This window comes from Protopterus annectens, chromosome 14.part0, assembly GCF_019279795.1.
Source record: "Protopterus annectens isolate FY-2018-M chromosome 14.part0, PAN1.0, whole genome shotgun sequence".
In the NCBI taxonomy this organism is placed as follows: domain Eukaryota; kingdom Metazoa; phylum Chordata; order Ceratodontiformes; family Protopteridae; genus Protopterus; species Protopterus annectens.
In genome coordinates, this window is record NC_056748.1 from 540,478,448 (window position 1) to 540,500,947 (window position 22,500).

General features: G+C 43.9%; 1 protein-coding gene across 1 annotated transcript in view; it reads right to left on the reverse strand.

The window, feature by feature from the left end:
* Positions 1 to 22,500, reverse strand: part of LOC122788696 (collectin-46-like) — a 952,730-nt gene that overhangs the window by 829,540 nt on the left and 100,690 nt on the right. Inside the window, exon 3 of the mRNA XM_044055592.1 lies at positions 22,242 to 22,358. Coding sequence (XP_043911527.1) covers positions 22,242 to 22,358 — 117 coding nt within the window. The remainder of the gene's footprint in view (positions 1 to 22,241; positions 22,359 to 22,500) is intronic.

Sequence of the window (22,500 nt, forward strand, 5' to 3'; positions counted from 1 at the left end):
AATATGTTTGATGTCTAGTTTGTTTTTAAGTGAGATAATTGACTCCAGTTCCACAGTGTATTTGCTTCTCTCATGTAGGGTGTAGATTTGCTTTAGGAGTAAATGGTTGTCAGCATACATGAAGCAATTGCAATATTGCCTCAAGATGCCCATATCAATCAAGCTGGCAGGAGAAATGATGGGAAACTACCCATCCATTGTGGCACTTTTTTTTCTGAATGTGGTATTTGGGAAGGAAATGGCCTAGCTCTACAAAGGACTTTGGCTTAACTGGTGGGCTAGTTTGACTTGCAGTAGCAAAGGTAGTGGGTGTATAGTAGGTTGTGGATGATAAGTGTGAGAATGCTGCTTAGAGTGCAACTGAGTTGCACTTTGCTCAGCGGGAAAGCTTGGGGAGTTCTACTGTAAGTTCTCTGGGAAAAATAATATTCCCAGGCATTTGCATCTATAGAGGGCTTTGCTAAACCCAACTGCATGGTGCACAGCAACCAGCAAATGTGAGGCTTATATACAGGGAAATTTAAACAGTTTTTAACACAACTACCAGTGGGAAAGCCTCAGACTGAGCCTTTCTCCAGCAATCCCCAACTCAGATGGGTCCTGAGCTACATATTTCTGCCACAAAGGTACAGGTATGCCTGGTTTAAGAACACAGTGATATCAAACTGTCTAGATTCAGCAGGTCAGAATCTAGCCTATGCTATATAAGGCAATGAAACACAATTTCATCTGCAGAGTAAAAAGCAGTCACAAACAGCAAAAATGAAACAATAATTCAATTGCATTCAGTTAACAAAGTGCAGTGCTGGCTTAAAATATACTTATTTTTCAGTTTTTTTTTTCAGTGCATGCCTTGGATTTAGAGCAGATGTACTCAGGACCTCTGACTAAAGTTGTCACAGTGAGCAGCGCCGGTAAACTGGACGCAAACCCGTGCAAATTCAAGGCTTATATACAGGTGAATTTAAACAGTTTTTTAACACAACTATTTATTATTTATTTTATTTTATTTTACATTTGATGACTGGGAAAGTCGGACTGGATGCATGTCCATTTTCAGTGGAGGCCCAAGGAGAAAAGCTCCACAGTTAAATTTTAAGAAAAATATAAGGTGCATACAGAAGCATTCAAATTTACATAAATAGTACCAAACTAACATTGACTAGTAACATGGCATGCAAGCTGAATTCAAATGTACATACATAGTACCAAACTTAAAACATTGACTACTAATATAGCATTGAAGCTTAAGATTTAACATATTTACATAGCCTGAACACATCTTTTACAGTTTTAGGTTGAGACATTACATAATGATGAACACTGTTAGTGGGGGTTGCATTTTTTGCTTTATACAGCTGATTTGTGAGCAAGTTAGCCACAGTAGGGAGTATTGCAACAAAGAGAGCAAAGATTAGACATGGTAGGGAGTATAGTAGCAGGAGAAGAGACAGAGATGGGAAACTGGATAACAGGTTAAGTAAGAAAAGGAGGAGGCGTAAGTAGCTTAAGTATAAAGTAAGAGTAGAGTTGTAAAGAGAAAAGTAAAGTTTAGTGGACAGATATCAGTGTGTCCTAGCAGTGAAATATGAGTATTGACTAAGGAGTTAGAATTAGAGGTAGAAGTGGAAGGAAGCTAGTAAATTTAAATTATTTTTGTGATGACGCTGAAGTCAGAGGGCAAGAGTAAGGAGATGGGGGGGGGGGGGTCAGCCAGGTGAGGAACATGTGCATATCCATGTGTGCTTTAGGTGTTCTTTCAGGAGTCTTTTAAATGTAACCTTTGAGCCTGCTGAGGTAGTAGCAGTAGGTAGGGTGTTCAAAATTTTGCCTATGCAGTTAGGGAAGGGGGAGTCCCCTGCTATGTTGTTGGTCTTGGTGACCTTGATTAATTTTTTTGTCGCTACAGCAAAGTTGTCTAGTTTTAGCTTGTAGTTCTAGTAGATTGGCCAGTGCTGGAGTTTTGTCTGGGAGTAGTAGGATATTGTGGGCAAAGGAAAGTTGATGATAGTTTAGGAGATTAGGGAATTCAAGCCAGCCAAGTTGTTTTAGGGAATGGCAGTGGGGGCTTGGTTGGGGGCAGCGGTAACAAATTTTGCAATTTGATTGTAACAGGTGTAGAGTTTGGCAATTTTGGTTGTGGGTAAGTTGGTGAGAATGGATGAGGCATAAAATTGTGTGGAAAAGAGGTGAGTTTGAGTAATTGCTATCCTAGCAGGTTGTGCTAGAAATAGTTTATTTTTATATAGACTGCCCATTTTTTTGTGGATATTTTTAATGGTTTGAGTTATATGCTGATCAAATTTGAGGTTATTATCAATGGTCACTCCTAGCAATTTAGTGTGAGTGTTAGGGGAGATGACAGTCTTATCCCTGGACATAATTTTAAATGGGCTGGGTGTTGTGGTAGGTTTAGGTGTAAATAGTAACAGTTTGTTTTTTTGGGGGGATTTAATATTAGTTTTTTTTTTAAGAAACCGGTTTTCGGTAGTATGGAAGGCTTTTTGAGTTATAGAGAGGAGTTTCTGAGGATCATTAGCTGAACAGACACGTGTTGAGTCATCAGCATATTGTATAACTGTTGCATCTTGTCAGATGTTGTGGAGATTATTGGTGAAAATGGAGAATAGGATGGGACCTAAAATTGAACTTTATGGGACTTCTGTGGTGATGGGTAGCAGTGTGGATAGGTTGTTGCCCCACCAAACTGCTTGTTGTCTTCCTTGTAGGTAGTTTTGAAACCAAGCTAATGCTTGGTTACTAAGGCCAAGGTCAGTAAAGGCTTGTACTAGTTTAAGATGGTTGACCATATCAAAGGCCTTTGATAGATCAAAGACTATGGCAGAAGACAGTGCCTGTGTGTTTGTTTTGGTGGATGAGGTTTGTGGAAGAGAATAGGGCAGTGGTTGTGTTATGAGCGGGCTGAAATCCATGTTGGGTAGAAGGGAAATGTTTGAGGTTAAGCAGGTATGGTATATGTTGGTGGTGCATACATTTCTCAAGTATTTTAGCTAGTGGAGGCAGGATGGTTATGGGGCGATAGTCGGTGATATTGGTGGAGGTACTGCCTTTATGGAGGGGAATAATATAGGAGGTCTTCCAGATGGGTATTGAGGTTTCTGAGATAGATCTGTTTAGAAGGATGGATTATAGGGAAGGAAAGTTCATTGGCAGCTAACTGAAGGTATTCAGCAGGTATCCATCAGCTGCTAGTGTAGTAGGTTTAAGTTTGGATAGCAACCTTTTGACATAGTTGGTAGGGATGGGTTGTAACTGAAAGGTTGTTTTGGGTCTATCTACAGATTCTGGGTAATTAGTGGTGGTGGATGTGGGCTGTTTTTGAACAAGATTAGAAATAGTTTCTATGAAGTATTTGTTAAACGTGTCTGGTATATTTGTGATTTCACTAGCGGAGGTTGTAGGTGGGGTGGAGGGTCTGCCAAGGTGGAGCAGTTTATTTACTCCTGCCCATAATTTCTTGGGGTTGTTTTGATGCTTATTTTATAGCTGTAGGAAATAATTATTTTTATCTAGGAGAACTGCTTTTTTGTCTCATTTATAAGTTTTTGGAATTGTTCCTTAGCTGCTGGGTTTTTTTGTGGCTCTTCAGTGATACCAGGCCTTGTTCCTTTCTGATATTCTATTTTTAGTCTCTCTGGTAAGCCAGGGGGCTGTTTTCATATTGAGTTTAGTGGTTCAGGCTGGAGTATGGGCATTTAGGATTTCTAGGACAGTGTTATTAAAATTGATTATGGCATCTTCTATTGGTAGTACTTTTAGTATGTTCCAGTTATGGTACTTTAGCTTGAATTTGAATTTGTTGGGGTCAAAGTTTTTTGTGTTACAGGCTGTTTGCAATATGGGGGTAGGGTTGGTCTGGGTTTTGAATTTAGTAGGAAGGTGGATTGATGGTTGCTAAGGGAGTCTGGGAGGACACCTGCTTGGTAAGAGGTGCTGGTCTTATTTATTAAGATCCAGTCTAGGAGGCTGTCTTTGATTTTTGCATTTCCTAGTCTAGTGCTTGATTGGATGACTTGTGAAAAACTGTAGCAGTTGATATTGTTTGTGGGGTTAATAGCTGAACATGTGTTCCAATCTATATTAAAGTCACCAAAGATGGTAGTTTCCTGGGGCAGGTTTTGACTTGTCCATTGTAGAATGGCTTATATGGTAGGGATGTTGTTATCTAGTGGTATATAGCATGTAATAATATTGACTGACTTTTTGTTGCTAAGTTTGAGTTTGGCTAGGAGACGTTCAGAGTTATTGAAGGAAGGGATTTGTGGATTAATAGTGGTGATATTTATGGTGTTCTTACAGAGTAATGCTACCCCTCCCCCCTTTATAGACAGTCAATCTTGGCGTAGTACATTGTATTCAGTAGGAAGGAACTCATTGTCTGCTGTATTGGGCTTTAGCCAGGTTTCAGTCAAACATAATATATCTCAGGGGAGTAGGTGGAGAGTACTGCATGCAATGAGTGTACCTTATTGTTAATACTTAGAATATTTAAGCTCAGAATTGGTAGGCTGGTTTTTGGTCTACTAATGGGTAGATGACTAGAGGAGAAGGTTGAATAAGCTGTGGTAGTTTGCATAGGGTTAGGCCCTGGATTTGGGTGTTTGTCTCCTGCTAGGATCAGTTGGTAGTTTATATGGTGTAAAAGTTTGGAAAGTTTAGTTAGGATGGCTATGTACTTGTTTGTTATTGGTGACCTTGAAGTGATTGGGAGTAAAATGAGTGAGTTAGGTGCAATTGTAGTGTGATGGTATAGGTTTGGGGATATGTGTTGGCTGTAGTGAGGAGTGTGAGGAATATAAGTGGAGGTATGTTTTGTTGGGGTAGCATTTAGTGGGGTTTGGTAGGAGGAGAGGTAAAGGGTTAGTGTTAGGATAAATAGGATAGTGAGAGTGCATGAAAGGATAGTGGGTATTCTATGATTATGCGATGGTTTCATTATTGTAGGTGGGGATATGGAGGGGGGTGTAATTTGGTATAGGTTAATGGAGGGTAGTGAGAAGGAGTGCTTAATCTGTGATTGGTTGGTGTTTTGGTGGGTGGAGATGGCTAGGTATAAAACTATGAGTAGTGGGGGTGTGTGTGGGAAATGGGGGCAGGGTATGGGAGCAGAGTGAGCCCGAGCATTAGCAAGGGCTAATGGAGCAGGGCAGCGCCAAGGTCTGCAGGTAAGAATCTTCAAATAAAACTATTCGTAAGCTTGACGAGGGTATGGTACACCAATACAATATTTATTTGTTGAAATTTGACTACTGAGAACCCAGTTGTAAGACATAACATTAGTTAAATGTGGGGACCAGCAAGGAGCAGTGGTAAGCTTTCAAATAAGGGAGGGACTAGGAGCACAATTGGGTACTAAACTTAATGTTACAGCAGTGCCAGGACACTAGCTTTTGTAGCTTAAAAAAGCTAGGTTAGCCTGTAATAGGCCTTATGGGGGAGGGGAGTACAGAATAGACCAGAAAAAGTGGTGGATAGCCAATAGTATGATGAAAATGGCTGGCCCTGATTAGGCTGTAATTGTTCTTGTAGGGAAGGGGGAGGATCAGAATAGACCAGAAAAGTGGTGGATAGCCAATAGTATGATGAAAAGGGCTGGGCCTGATTTCACAGAAACAATAAGAAAAGGCAGCAGGTACTCTGACTTGATTGACTTGATTGATTTGCATACCTTTTTTTAAATAAAATTAAAAAAAACACTAGTACCAAGAGTATATGGGATTTAGAAAGACCACAATTTGTAGGAGAAAGGGTTTAGTATTATTAGAACAACAGCAGGGCTTTCAACTAGTTAAACAGCATGCAAAGGGAGACTGTTAGGAAGTAGAGGATTGGGGAGGGCAAGCTAACATCCATGGTGGAGTGCTTTAGTTAAGAAACAGAAATTAAACAAGGGTCAGCAATTAATTTTATCCAGAGGATAAAGCATACTTTCTGTATATTTTGAAAATAACACTGATCTTGAGGTTGCCCGGTTCTGTTAAAGAGCACTGCAGGCCAGTAATTCAAGCTTGGCTTGGCGGCGATCCAGGGAAAAGTAGATTAAAAGGAGGAGTTTCTGTATATTTTAAAAATAATACTGATCCCAAGGTTTCCTGGTTCTGTTAAAGAGCACTGCAGGCCAGTAGTTCAAACTTGGCTTGGCGTAGATCCAGGGAAAAGTAGATTAAAAGGAGGAGCTTAGGTATGAGGACTCCATCCGATGAGGCAAACATCTACACCAAGGGAACACAGTAATACCAGACAGTCTAGATTCAGCAGGTCTGAATTTAGCCTATGCTATATAAGGCAAGGATAAACAATTTCTAGATGGGAAAGAGTAGGGGAGAGTCACCCAAAGGTCAAAGTGAGAGAGCACAGCAGTACACCATTAGATGACCTGCAGTGGTACCACCCTCTGCACAAACTGTCAGCTCCTTGAGCAGCCTGGAGCAATGGAAGACCACAGAGAGTGCCTCCCACATGATTCCAAACTGTAGAAGTCTGCCTACATGCAAGCACTGGGAACTGCATTTGCTCTATGCACAACTGAAAGGCTTTTATAGAAGCAGGATGAAAGACCCCTACAAAGTCAAACCCTCAGGCCAATCAGATAAAAACACAATAAGCTTTTGATCAGTAGTTCCTAACTTGGATGGGTTGAATTCAGCTCTCTGCTCCCACCAGGGTGCAAAAGAACACTCCTAATGTAAAACAAATTGGTGCTGAGCTTAAGTGCAGTAACAAATGCTTTACAACAGAAGTCAGAATTCCTGCAGTATCAGGAATCCTTAGAAATAAATTCACTAGCCCTGAGAAATGTTCACAATACACTAAAACTTTGCAAAATCTAGAAATATTTTGGCAGACTCAGGAGAACTTTTCCAAATTCAGTACAGCTTTTGCAGTATCAGAAGCTAGGAAATAAAGTACAGTTTTGTACCTACCATAAATGTAGATGTTCGAGGATCTCCATTGCTGCAGTCCTGACATATGGGTATTCCGCTGTCCACCATCGGCCCGAATACCAAAGGGCTAGAACCGGCGTCGGTCATCGGCGCCCGAGACTGACGTCAGTACGTGTCAGTACAAATGCACATGACCGACGCCATAACCTCAGTCTTTCTTGCCTCAGACGTCAGAATGCAAAAAACACCACCCAAACCCCAACCTAAAAAGAAAAAGGGGGAAGGAGGGAGGGAAAATTGGACTGCAGCAATGGAGATCCTCGAACATCTACATTTATGGTAGGTACAAAACTGTACTATGTTCTTCGTCTCCCATTGCTGCAGTCCTGACATATGGGTAGAATTCCAGAGCAACGGAAAAAAGGGAGGCTGGTCAACTAAATAGCATTAGGAGCTGCAGACATGCCCTGTAAGATTGCAGTGGCAAACCCAGCCCTAGACCTAGAATAAAGAGGTAAATGATAATGCTTTGTAAAGGTATGTACAGAACTCCAAGTAGCTGCTTCTAGAATGTCTTTAGTAGCTACCCCTCTCAAAAAAGCAGTAGAAGTGGCCGTAGCCCTAATAGAATGAGGCCTGATCCCAGCCGGAACATCCTCTCCATGATGAGAGTAACAAAAAGCAATACAATGGCCAATCCACTTGGAAATAGTTTGTTTCGAGACAGCTTTCCCTCGTGAAGTCAAAGCAAAAGAAACAAATAATTGTTGATCTTCTGAACTCTTTGGTTCTGCTCAAATAATACCTCAACTGCCTATGTACATCCAAAGAATGCAAAACTTTTTCCCCTTCATTTTGGGGGTTAGCATAAAAAGTAGGCAAATGTATAGATTGGTTCAATGCCACATTAGAAATCACTTTAGGCAGAAAAGTAGGATTAGTACGTAAGGAAACTGTCATTGTGAAAAATCAGAAAAGGTTCCACTGCCATGAGGGCCTGTAATTCAGATACCCTTCTAGCAGAAGTAACAGCCAATAAAAAAGCAGTCTTCCAGGACAACAACTGCAATTCAGCTGTAGCTGCAGGTTCAAAAGGAGGCAGAGTCAGCTTTTCCAAAACAAAATTAAGATCCCAGGTAGGAGTAGGAGCCCTCCGTGGGGGTCTGATATTCTTTGCCCCTCTAAGAAACTGTTTAACCAATGGATGTGAAAATAAAGGAGGGTCACAATCATAGTGAGCAGAAATAGCTGCAGCATGCACTTTTACAGAAGAGAAGGACAAACCCTTGTCCAATAAAATAGTCAAATATTGCAATGTACAACTCAAATTAGGCAATTCGACATCAAAGCCTTTAGCTGAACTCCAAAGAAAAAATCTCTTCCGTTTACCAGCATAAACTTTTCGAGTACTAGGACGCCTGGCTTCCAAAATAACATCCAAAATTTGTTGAGGGAGCTGAAGGTCCTCCTTCTCTAAAACAGAATGCGCCAGGCTGTCAGGTGTAGGGATTGCACCCTGACATTGAGAAAATGATTGTTTTCCTGAGACAATAAGTGAGGAATCTGTGGTAATGGCCAAGGTGGTACATGAATTAAGCTCCTCAACAGAGGGTACCAATGCTGACGAGGCCAATCCGGTGCTATAAGGATCATGCAAGGTTTGCCCTCCTGACTTTCAACAGCACCTTCGGAAGAAGAGGCAAAGGAGGAAAAGCATACACGTGAAGGTTGCTCCAACTGAAGGATAGTGCATCTATTTTCCAGGCTTTTGGATGAAATAGCCTTGTGCAAAACAGTGGCAGTTGGAAATTCAGAGGAGAAGCGAACAGATCTATGTCCGAGTTCCCAAGCCATTGTCAACTGAAGAAATACCTGAGGGTCCAATTTCCATTCGTGAGGATCCACAATCTGTCTGCTCAGAACATCTGCTAAAGAATTTTGTGCTCCTGGCAGAAACTGTGCTCGAAGAGTGATGTGCAGATTCAAAGCAGTTTCCCATAACAGCATTGCTTGTCTGCAAAGAGGGTAAGAATGAGTTCCCCCTTGCTTGTTGATGTACCACATGACAGTCGTGTTGTCTGTTCGAATCAACACCAGTCCTGGTTGAAGTAGGCTTTTGAATCCTTCCAAAGCAAATTGAACTGCCAGCATCTCTTTCATGTTGATATGCAAGTGAAGTAGCTCTGGGGCCCAAAGGTCTTGAATCCATTTTCCTCTGAAATGAGCTCCCCAGGCTGACTCTGAGGCGTCTGTTGTTAATATCTGACTTGCCTCTGGTTGGGTCACAGAGAGCCCCTTGTTTAGGTGACATTCCTGAGCCCACCACAGAAATTCTCTCTGAATGCAAGGTAGAATCCGAATGACAGTGTCCAAATCGTGGCAGTGTTGAGTCCAAATGCTTTTGAGATACCATTGTAGCTTCCGCATATGCAGTTTGGCATTGGGAAGTACTAGAATGCAAGATGCCATGAACCCCAAGGCTTGAAGGACTGTCCTTGCAGTCAGCCTGGACATTACTGATAGCTGTTGGAAGTATAGGTGAAGATTCCTTTGTTTGTCCGGGGTAAGAAATGCCATCTGAGCAGCTGTATTCAGTTTCACACCCAGAAAACACATCTCTTGTGAGGGTACTAGACTGGACTTTATTTCGTTCACAGAATACCCTAGGCATCTTAAAACTGTCATTACATACTGCAGATGTTGAAGAAGTTCGTGCTTGCCTTGAGCCAGAATCAAACAGTCGTCCAGATAAGGATAAATTTGAATTCCTTGTAGCCTGAGAAAAGCTATTACTGGAGCCAGGACTTTTGTGAATACCCTGGGTGCAGTAGACAAGCCAAAGGGCAATGCAGAGAACTGATAATGCAAATTCCCATTCAAATCTCAGGAATTTCCTGCAACTGGGCCTGATAGGAATGTGAAGATAGGCCTCTTTGAGATCCAGAGTCACCATCCAGTGATCTTTGCCCAGCATAGGTAACAGCTGTTGCAGTGTTAACATCTTGAATTTTGGAATTTCCAGAAAGGTATTTAGAATGGACAAGTCCAGAATTGGTCTCCAAGTATTTCCTTTCTTTGGCACTAAGAAAAGACGGGAATAAAACCCTGTGCCTCTTTCTACAGAAGGTACTGCCTGTATTGCTTCCAACTGAAGCAGAGAAGAAATTTGAGTCTGTGCTTCCAGTCTTTGCTGACGAGGCACATCCGGCATACCTTTGAAAGGAGGGAATGTGTGAAAATAAAATTTGTAGCCTCGATTTATTATGTCCAGTACCCATTTGTCTTGGGTAACCAAATGCCAATTCCTTTTGAAAAGTCTCAGTTTTCCTCCTAGAGGGGCTGCCAGCAAGGCAGAGTCCGGCAGCTGAAGACACGGGTCATTGGGTCTGTTTCCGAAAGGACTGACCCCTGCCCTCCCCAGCAGAAGGGGTAGAAGAACTCAAGGACCTAGAAGTAACAGGGCCCTGAGAGGAAGCCCTACCTCTACCTCGCCTCGACCTGCCCCTAGATTGATAATCCAAAGAGGGGAAAGACCATCCCTTAGCAGGCCAATTCCTACTGAACTTAGGGGGCTGAACCTGTAAAAAATCCTTAACTGTCTGCATAGACTTAGCTTTTTCCTCCATTTTTTTCAAAACTGATTCTACTGGAGGGCCAAAAAGAACATCAGATTGTAGAGGAGCATCCATAATTCGAGCCTTAACATGCTCTGACAAGGTCTGATCTTTAAGTCAAGCATGCCTATGAATAACTGAACTAGTAGCAGCCACCCTGGAGGAAGCCTGTAAAGCATCAAAACCACACTGCAAAGAATACTTACCAACTTGGTCTGAAGCATGCACTAAATCCTGAAGCTCCTTACATTCAATACTTTCAGCTAAAGCATCTACTTTACATTTCAATTGGCCCAGCAAATAATTTTGATACCGGAGCATATGAAACTGACAATTTAAAGCTCTCATAGCCAAAGTCGAAGAGGTATACAGTTTTTTACCCCACCTATCCAGAGCCCTAGCATCCTTGTCCAGAGGAACTGGATTCCTAACCACAGAAGCCCTAACCCCTTTGGGGCCTTGAGTAATAGTTTCTGGATCAGCCCTAGGACTCTTATATAAGTACTTGTGAGCTTCCGAACCCTGTAGTATCTATCTGGTTTAACCGGGGCAGGAGGCAGAGAATCTGGGTTAAGGGCAGCCTCAGAAAACACATCCTGAACAACATCCAGTACAGGGGGAATAGCCAAGGGCCTATGCTGAGGCAAAACAAGAATTCTCTTAGTCTTTTACGAGAATCAGAATAATCCTGGCCCTCCCATTTGAAATGTTCCCTCATGGAATGCAAAGTCTCAGAGAAAGAAAAATCTTCTGGAGGGGACGCAGAGGGAGTAGAGTCCTCAGCCTCCGAATCAGAATAAGGAGGGAAATCCTGAAGTTCTTCTACAGAGGAATCTGATTCATTGGAAGACTGAACCAAACCCTCCAACTCTGTCTCTACCCTGGGCCTCTTCACAGGGGGGGCATAGAACCCCTAATTAAAGTAATCAAATCTTCAGCCATCTTTAACATGTGCTTCCTAGGAGCTGGACCCTGGGGACTAGCACCAGCAGGGCAGACTTAGACTTAGAATGGGCTCTGCTTTGAGAAGGAGGAGGCCTAACTACCCTATGAGGGGAGGGAACCACTGACATCAGAGAAGCACCCTCAGCCTGGCCTAACACAGGAGAAGCCACTTCCTGCAGTAACAAAGGCTCCCCTTGAGACTCAGGTAAACTTTCAGAAGGAGCCGCTGAAGTAGCCAGTGGTACTACAGAACCGGCGTCCGGAGTGGACGCCTCATCCTGTTTGGACCGCAAAGACTTTTCTTTGCATTTCTTAGAAGAACCAGTCATCGGAGAATCTGACGGCATGTTATAATTACAACGTTTACCAAACACCAGCCTAGCACAGTCCAACCGACGTTTAATAGTACGCTTGTTAAAAGTAGTACAAAAGTGACACCCAACAACGTCGTGCTCAGGCCCTAAACAAGGAATGCAGAGTGAATGGTAATCCCTATGAGGAATCTGTTTCCCACAAGAAATACAGTTATTAACTTTTGCTGACATCCGTCAATACTGAGGCAAGAAAAAGACAAAAGTGTCCCCAACGGGGTACTTAGCCCAACTTGGTCTCTGGTCTGAAACTCGAAAACCGACAATTCCAGAACGCCGAACGGCACTTGCAAATTCTGCTTCTGCTTAGGACCATGCGGCAAGAAAGACTGAGGTTATGGCGTCGGTCATGCGCATTTGTACTGACACGTACTGACGTCAGTCTTGGGCGCCGATGACCGACGCCGGTTCTAGCCCTTTGGTATTCGGGCTGATGGTGGACAGCGGAATACCCATATGTCAGGACTGCAGCAATGGGAGACAAAGAACATCAGAATACTGTTAAAACTACCTAAAGGCAATACAGTAACAAACAGATGGCATTTATTTAACAAGTGCAGGATGAAAAACGGTGATAAACTCTACCAAATGAATAAATGCTATACAGACATGTTAAATAGCACTGAAACCGGTAGAACAAATGCAAAAAAATACTTGTATCAGCTTTGTAGGTCTAGATGGTTTTAGAAGCAACCCAAGTCTTGCAGTCACAGATGTCCAAGCCAGGCACAAGGAAGATCTGAATAAGTGAGCCCAGAAGCTCTGAATAATACCATATGATCATATATCATAATACAATGCTATCAAAAAGCATGTAATATATGCAAAATGCTGAGTCATATATGCTCAGCTACAAGCTTTTCCTTACTGTTTGTGTGTTCTTTCTTTACCCAGGCTAGTATACAAGTCCTTTTTTTCATAGTTGTATTGATGTATAGCATACATGCAGTGCATATACATTCATGTATATGGACACATAGAAATGGGTGGCATGGCTACTTAATATTTATGATATCTCTCTTCTTCAGGGTTTAGGTTCTGTCCTTATATCTAGTTACTATTTTTATGAACATTGAATGATGTCGCCATAAGTTTCCCTGTAAACTTCCAGATATGCTGGTTGAGATGTAGTTTTACATACATTATTCATAAATTAATATGGTCTCTCTCTCTCTCTCTATCTTTCTATTTATATGTATATATATGTATACATATATATATATATATATATATATATATATATATATATATATATATATATATATATATATAGTTTACTATCAATATTTCGCCGTGCAATTGCACGGCTATGAAGTATTCGAACAACATATGTTCGAACACTTCATAGTTCGGTATATGTGGAGAAACGTTATCATTGCGAATGGACTGTGCAGTCGCAATTATAACGTTCACTCATGTAAGGGGATCGCGGTACAGTGCAGTTAGGGAAATACATCCCTTTCCTCACTGTAGTGCGATTTCGGAGTTGGAATATTAAGTTGGGGGGGGTGCAGGGGGGCTTGCCCCCCTGCATAGATGTGAGTTTAGGCTAGTTAGGTAGGGAGTTAAGGGAAGGGTGGGAGTGCTGTTAATTGTCAAAAATGTCGCGAGCGACATTTTCGACAATTAACAGTTGATCTGGAGTAGGGACTTCATTTGTCAGCAACCTGTGGGTCTTGGATCTGATATCGGATCCGAGCCAGCAACTATTTATACAGCTATGGATCCAAGTTCCTACCTCCTCCCCTCACCCATAATCCCCTGCCAACCCAAATGACCTCAGATCTAGTTTGCTGCTCTTGAGTGTGTCAGCTGGATTTTGAGCTCCTGGCAATTATTGAGATAAGTGTTCCCTTTTTACCTCTTTAGCCTATTTTTCTGTCAGTTAATTAGTGTGTGTGTATTAGGTTTCCCTCTAGTCTGTTAATTTTTAAATTTTTAGTGTTTACCCTCCCCTCTCTGGTTGTTAGAGTGTGATTGTGTGTGCTTGCATTTGGGGCCTTGTGTGTTTGTGTAGTTTACTTAGTTTTGGGATATGTCAGAGGCCCTAAAGCCTATTTTTTCTAAATGCACAGAGTGTGGCCATAAGCTCTCTCCGGCGGATGGCCACACTTGGTGTGTTCGGTGCCTTGGGGTTGAACACCTGTCCTCAGGATGCACCATTTGTGCAGCGTTCAACCCCAGGGCACTGAAGGAGTGGAGGTCGAAGCTGGTCCTGGTGGGACTTTTGCCCCCGGAGTCGGCTTCGGCCTCCACTACTCCCGTGGCACCTCCTCAGCCTGTGGTGATGGCCACTCCTGCCCCCCTTCCTCCAGCCGGGATTCAAACTCCCACTAAGGCACCGGAGGACAGGGAGGCCAGGAGGGAGAAATGGAGGGAGAAGCACCACAAGCGGCAGGCCGAGGCCTCCGCTTCAGCCCCCCCAGCTAAGCGGGCTTCTCCCTCCAGGGCTTCCAGGTCGTCTCCTACTCGGCTCCGATCACCTTGTTTCTCCCCGGGGCCTGAGGAGGAGGAGACCCGATCTCCGTCGAGGTCATCGAGGTGGCACTCCAGGCCTGCCTCGGTGGCCTCGTCGAGATCCACTTACAGCCTGTCTGATGCAGACTTGGACTGGATGATGAGAAGGTTCATCCAGGCCCAGCTGCAGATGGGAGTGCTCCTGCCTCCCCCCCCTTTGGGGGGGAGCTCGACACCCTTTTTTGCTCCAATAGCTCCTTCTCTGACCCGCTTGCTGGGTTCGGAGCGCTTGGAGCCTAGCAGTGTTGGAGCTGGGGGTGGGTCGGTGCCGACAGTACTGGGTACTTCTGATCCAACCCTGCCCTCGAGTCTGTCGGTTCCATCTTCGGATCCGACCTCTCAAAGCCGTGGCCCAAGCTTCGGATCTGAGGGATTCAGTGTGCCTTCAGCTCTGTCCAGTTCGGAGCACACTGATCCCTCGGATCCGACGGTCTCGGTGCTGGTTCTGATCCCTTCATCGGATCCGAGTGGGAGTCGGCTCTTGGAACCCAAGGAGGGCGGCTCCCCCTTGGCCTTCGATGTAGTGTAGAGGGCTCTGTTGAGAGCATCCAGACCTCCGGCCCTTGTCTCGGCTCCGCCCTGCACTCCCTCTCTGCTGGGTCAGGCTTCCATCACCCGGCCACAGGGACAGCCTGCCTCGATGTCCCAGGTTGTTCCCTTGGAACAGGACATTGCTGGTGAGACCTCCTCGGACAGCCCCCCCGAGGAAGTGCCTCGCAAGCATAAGTGTAAGAGGAGACACGTGGACTCCCCCGAGTCCTTAACAGAGAGCACGGATTTGGATGAAGGGGAAGGCTCCCCAAGGTCACCCCCTGAGGATGTCTCCTTTGGAGACATCATGGAAATGCTCAGGGGGAGGGTGGTCTGTCCCCAAGGCTTCCTCCGACGAGTCCGTGTTCCTGGAGGCATTCGAAGCAGGGCCGTCTACCTCTTGGGTGTCCCCTCCAGCCGACCCCCTGGTGGACCTTGTGACCACCAGGGCATGGAAGGAGCCGGACACTGTGGAGCCAATCCCTAAATGCCCGGATAGGATCTTGAGCCCCCCCGCAGACCGGCCCCACTGGAGCAAGGGTACCCCCTGCAGCTGCCATGTTGATGGCGGCAGCCACTAAGAGGAAACTAGCTCAGGAGAGCCCCTCAGTCCATCCTCCAAGCAAGGAGTCCCGCTCAATGGATCGCCTTGGGAAGCGGGTATTCAGTTCAGCGACCTTCTCAGTAAGGTCTCTCAACTACATGGCACACGTCATCAGGATGCAGCGGGATCTTATTAAAAAATACGCTGCTTCCCCCCCCGGAGTCCATGTCTGTGGAGGACAAGCAATTGTACTCCACTCGTATGGCCACTCTGAGATCTATCTCTAATACCTCTATGCGGCTGTTGTCTCACACCACTGAGGGAGTCACTAGAGCTAGCGGAGCGGGCCTAGTTATGAGACACCAGGCCTGGCTCCGACATTGCGACTTCGCGGAGCCCTTCAAGGCATCCTTTGTGAATGCCCCCTTTGATGGTTCTGCCTTGTTTGGCAAGACCGTTCGCGAGACACTTGTCCAGAGCGAGAAGGATGGGAAGACATTGTCTGCCATTGGAGTCCGCTTCTCTGCTCCCCAGAGGTCCTTCTCCAAGAACCAAAAGGGACAGAAGAAGATGTGGTTCCGGAAATCGCAACATTCCCAACCTGCTCCGGACAACCAGTCCTTCCGTGGCAGAGGAGGACAGGGAGGACGCCGCCCTAGAGGCAGAGGAGCCCAGAGAAATTTTGGGTCCAGAGAATCCTTCTCTGATCGGCCCATGCAACAGCCCTGAAGGGTTGCCCGACTGCTCCACTCTGGAGGCAGTTGGGGGGCGCTTCTCCAGGCATCTGGCGGCATGGGAGTCCATCACATCAGACCGCTGGATACTTCGGATTATATCCAGAGGTTACAAAATCCCTATGCAACATATTCCCAGATTCAGGAACCTCCCCGATGTACCACCCAATCAGAGGGAGGCTGCAGCCGCAGAAATCCAGCAGCTGCTAGAAAAAAGGGCCATTCATCCCGTCCCCCCAGACCAGCTCGGATTAGGGTTTTACTCCAGGTTCTTTCTGGTGCCAAAAAAGACGGGGGACCTGAGACCAATTCTAGACCTTTCCCTCTTGAAACCTATCAGTAACCAAGGAGAAATTCCGAATGGTCACTCTTCAATCCATTCTCCCCCTGTTGCGGGAGAACGACTGGATGTGCTCTATAGACCTCAAGGATGCATACTACCACATTTTAATGGACAGACGATCCAGGAAGTTTCTCTGCTTCTGGCTGGGAGCCAGCCACTATCAGTACAGGGTCCTTCCCTTTGGCCTCACCACAGCCCCCATGGTGTTCACCAAAGTTTTAGCAGTGATAGCGGTCCACCTGAGACTTCAGGGAATGCAGGTCTTCCCGTACCTGGACGACTGGCTCCTGACCGCCCCAACAAGGCATCTCCTCTGCTCAGCCAGAGATTTATTTCTTTGCCTAGCTCCCCAGTTAGGCATCAGGGGGGTGCAGGGGGGCTTGCCCCCCTGCATAGATGTGAGTTTAGGCTAGTTAGGTAGGGAGTTATGGGAAGGGTGGGAGTGCTGTTAATTGTCGAAAATGTCGCTCGCGACATTTTCGACAATTAACAGCTGTTTTCGACCATTAGGTACATACGGAAATGTTCATTTCCAATATATATAGAGAGAGACTACTAAGTAAAGGTAATGTGCATTTGACTCTGAAATACTAAGGAAAATGACTAGAATTTGGGTGGAATGTGTCCAACACACATTTACAAGGACGATGAATTCAGTGTAGAGAGAGAACAAACTGAATAGTGTAAGGAACTCCCTGTTGCAGTTTGTTTTATGGCATTTTGAATTAAGAAACATTGGTGAGTTAGCCAACCCCATGAGTGAGTTACCCAGCCTTGAGTGTGCCCCAGATGAATCATGCTCAATTAGTTGCATGGACACTGTAGACACCAAGCAGCAGAGGATGGGAATTGGAGGCCCATCCCTGGGGTCAAGTTGTGTAGGATGACTGTAGTAGTGGCACTAAGAGCCAGGCAAGCTCCAGCCTAGAAGCAATATTGTGCTTGGCCATTGTGGATCTTGCAAGGCTGCCATTGGGGGGTAGGGCGTCCTCTCTGGCAGTAGTATGATACTGCACCAGAATTCTTGATTTCATCGTTCCTTAGAATGGGTCAGATTGAGATTGGGGCAGGCTAAGGTGTGTCCTGTACAACCAGAAGAAGAGGAGTTGATAGTAACTAATGATCAGGATGGGAGGGAGGAAAAAATAAGAAACTAACGGAAGCTGAGTTTAACAACTACATAAAGAAACTGTATTTTCTGCCCTAGTAGAATCTGAAATCAAAACTATTTTGAAAGTAGGAAAGGGTTTATGAGAGAGCTTTACAGAAGGAAGAAGTTCTTAACATGAAGAAAGGAAATGTGAATTCATGTCTTAGTGAATGCTGTTCAGCAGTGAATATTGCAGGTGTAAATTGAGACAGTGCTTTTATAGAAAATAGCTTCAGCCAATAAATTCAAAGATGATTTATGTTCCTGCATTTTATCATCTTTCTTCAGAAAATTAAACTCTACCATTTTTGTTTTCTGCAGTTGATTATGAGCCATGAATGTGTGATCATATTTTAAGCAAGAAGACAGACTGACCTAGAGGTCTTCTGTTTGGCTAAAAAATACAAAGATGCTATACTATTTTGGGTTTATTTTTTTACTTATTTATTTATTTATTTGATAGCAAAGAAATTCCATCCTGCCTTTGTTCTGGACAGTTTCTTCTGATAAAGCCTTTTGTTCATTTCTAAGATGCAAGTCTATCAAAGCCAAATTTGAGGTATGTTTGGCCTCCCAGGCCAAGGACTAAAAGCATTCTTTAGCTATGTCCGCATCCTCAAAGGCAGTGCACAATTGTGTGCAGAGCTCATTGTAAATGGTGCCACCTATATTGGCCAGAAGATATAGCAAACCTCCTGACTGATAAATTCAGCTCCGCCTTTACCCCTCTCTCCCCCCTCAACCTTCCCTCAGGAAATATCATCAAATGTAACTCCCCCTACTATCACTAGGGAACAAGTCCTTAATGCTCTCTCTAAGACCAGGAACACTGCATCAATGCACAGTATCCCAGGATGCCTTCTTAATAGCATGAACCATAACCTATCAGGGCCTCTGGAATTACTATTTAACTGTAGCCTCCAAACAGGCTTCATGCCTCATGAATGGAGAAAGGCAACAGTCATCCCTCTGCACAAAGGTGGGCTATCTACACACCCTGGAAACTACAGACCCATAAGTCTCACTGATCTTATATGTAAAGCCATGGAAAGAATTGTCATGGAGATGATCAAAAGAGATATAGTAAACCTCCAGACACTGGAACCAACCCAGTTTGGCTTCAAGAGCAGATCATGCCTACTCAACCTGGTGGACTTCTTTGAGAAGGTCACCAAAGCAATGGATGAGGGCAAAGTCATTCACACTGCCTACCTTGACTTGGCCAAGGCTTTTGACGTAATACCCCACTCAGATATTGTTGACAAACTCAAAAGGTTAGGTACAAACCCGTATGTCACCAGGTGGATAGCCAACTAGCTCACAGACAGGACCCAGGAAGTTAGAATTGGGGAGTCCACCTCTACAAAGACGCCAGTCAAAAGTGGAGTCCCTCAGGGACCAGTCCTTGGACTGCTCCTTTTTGGCATTTACTTCTCAGAAGTCAAGGCCAGTGTCAGTGGTCTCTGTCTGACGACATTTGCAGATGATTGTTAATTAGGAGCTGTCATTGAATCACACTGACACAAATGTTCTCCAGGAGGGGCTGACACAGACAAACAACTGGTGTGAGAGCCATAGACTAAAACTGAATGCTGAGAAATGCACAATGGTATCCTTTGGAAAGTCATCCATCCCTGGTAACTATCATATTGACAACACACCCCTTAAGCTGACTCAGTAGTCAGGGGCTTAGGGACACACACAGATGGTAATCTAGCCTTTGATCATCACATGTCTGCAGTGGTGAAGATATAATTCTATGTTGCGCAATGTATAAACAAAGGTATGGCATCTAAGTTCAAGGAAGTCATTGTTCCACTGTATTCAGCATTCATCAGACCTATCGTTGAGTACAATGGCCCCTTTGGCATGTACCTAACTAGGCATATCCAACAATTGAAATGTCCAGAGAGGTTTCTCACTAAAGGAATACAGGGCGTAAGTAAAATGTCCTATGCAGACCGCCTCAAGGCCCTATCTCTGTATTCTGTCTCCTACAGGCTTTTGAGGGGAGATATGTCTGGCATACAGGACATTGTCAGACCCCACTCTGATGGACCTCTTGCATATCCACAAAACAAACAGCATGAGTATTACCCATTCTAAAGACTGAAACCTTGCCTGTGATATAAATAGTACCTGCTGGAGAGATAGGAATGTATCCCAGAGACTACCCTGTCTATGGAACAGGCTCCCCATCCATGTGAAGCAGAGTTCCTCCCTAACCTAATTTAAGTGCAACTTGGACAATTGGATGGGAAACCGGAAATTCATCCCTGGTTTGGCACCTATGTCTCTAATGGACAGACATAACCTGTAAATGGTTCATCTCCCAGGCCCATGCTTACACTTATCAAGGGTATCAGAAAAGTTTTGGGATACATGGCTAGGTTTTAAAAGGCCCTTGTGGTTGTTAACCTAGTGAACACCTATCAACCTATGAACCACCCCACACATAGCAGCATGGCATACAGAGTGCAGTTGTACAGTCATGCTTTGTATAGATATGAGACGTGAAACCTGAACTTCATATAGCAGCGTAAATAACAGACAACAGTTCACAGGTGACACATAATATGTATCAAAATGTGTGAGAACGGGAATAAGAGATCATTTATAATGCAAACACAAATGAGCAACAAACATACTAACAGAATACAGTTAAAAAGTCATCATAAATATAGCAGCAACTAATATCCAAGCAGTGACAGCAGCAGCAGCACAACACACATATACCCCACACTCAAGCATATACACATGCACACACACACATGGATACCCACAAACAAGCACACACACACATACACGCGCGCGCACATACACACATGGATACCCACACATAAGCACACACATATACACACATGCATACACTCGCACACAGATACTTACACACACAACGAACACATGTGCATGCATACATGAATGTATCCACACACACATACATGAATACACACATGCACCCATATGCACATGTTTGTGCAGAATGAATACACTCACATGCATACATGCAGACATCTGTACATGCATATATAAATACACACATACACACACAACACATGCACATGTGTTTGTGCAGAATGAATACACAGGCATGCATACATGCAGACATCTGTACATGCATATGTAATGACATACATGCATGCACATAGACACACACACATACACACAGACACACACATACACACACACGCGCGGATACCCACACACAAGCACACACATATGCACACATACATACACACACACACACACACACACACACACATATGAATACACACACGCAAACATATGCACATGTGTTTGTGCAGAATGAATACACAGGCATGCATATGCAGACATCTGTACATGCATGTATAATGGCATACATGCATGCATATAGACACACACACACACACACACACACACAAACAAACCCACACACACACACACATGGATTCCCACACACAAGCACACACATATGCACACATGCATACACCCACACACACATACTTGCACACACACAAACATACATGTGCATGCATATATGAATGTATACACACACACACACACACACACACACACACACACACACACAGACACACACACACACACACACAATTTTTGACTAGCTGCTTGACTTCATGCATGTTGTAAAATAATATAAACCCATAACTTTCGGATTCTGAAGTACATTAAATACGGTTTTAATGAAGAGTTACCTGTAGCTGCCAGATGTTGTGAAGCCTTGGAACACTAAATCAGTATTAACAGAATACAATTATATAGTTGAGATGCATTAAAGGAATACGTTAGATAATATATGTTTATAACTCTTAAATGTAGTGATACAGTAACTGTTTAAATACATTATTTAATTGTAGGTATCGTACTGTGGTACAGTAAGTCACTGTTTGAAATAAGTACCTCTGCTGTCAGATGGCATGGCAATCAAACTGAGTATTTAGTAGAGTATTTTCCTGGAACTATCAGGCACTGTGATACATTGGATGTGTACATGCAAAACCATTACAGACTGCAGTATATCAGCTAATTGCTGAGATGAGAATAGTGTATTATTATTTTTGAGCACTGATCCCATTGGACCATTTTAGTCTCATCTCAGGGAAAATACAATAGATGCATTATATTACATAAGGAGAAAAGACAAAATGCAATATATGCATACATTATATCTAAAGTGGTTATCATAGTTGGCTTGAGGGTATAAAGGCAATAGATAAATGACATTATATACAGAGTGACTGAAAAAGCACAGTACATACATGCCTTATATACAGACTGGCATTAGAGTTTGCATGCCAAAAGAATCACAATTAAAAACAGAGACAGATCACTATCAAACAGACGTCAGAGTCTGTGTTGCAGCTGTGGGCTGGGACTGCACATGACTAATAAGTAAACAGCAGCAAAGGCTGGCAAAAAAGTAAGAATATGTTGGTAATGGTTGTGTAATCTTTGGGCACACTAGGTATTGTTTATGGATGATGACAATCAGAATGTTCTTCTGTAGAACAGTCCTCGCCTGGAACTTCTGTCACTTGCAATACATGATTGAATAGACATATTAACAAAACTTTATTGATCTCTTACCTTTTATCCCTTGATCTCCTTTTGTACCTGGAGAGCCAGTGGATCCCTTTTGTCCAGGTGGACCTGCATTTCCTGGATGACCTTGGTCCCCTTTTAATCCTTGGGGACCTGGTGAACCTACGTATTTTAAAAACAAATATCAGTGATGAAACACTGCAAAGCTGAAGGCAGCTCAGAAATCATATCCATGTGTGCTTTGTGTGCTTTCTCAGAACAGTGTTGGGCCTTATGAAGAAACAGCTGATCCAAATCATATCAG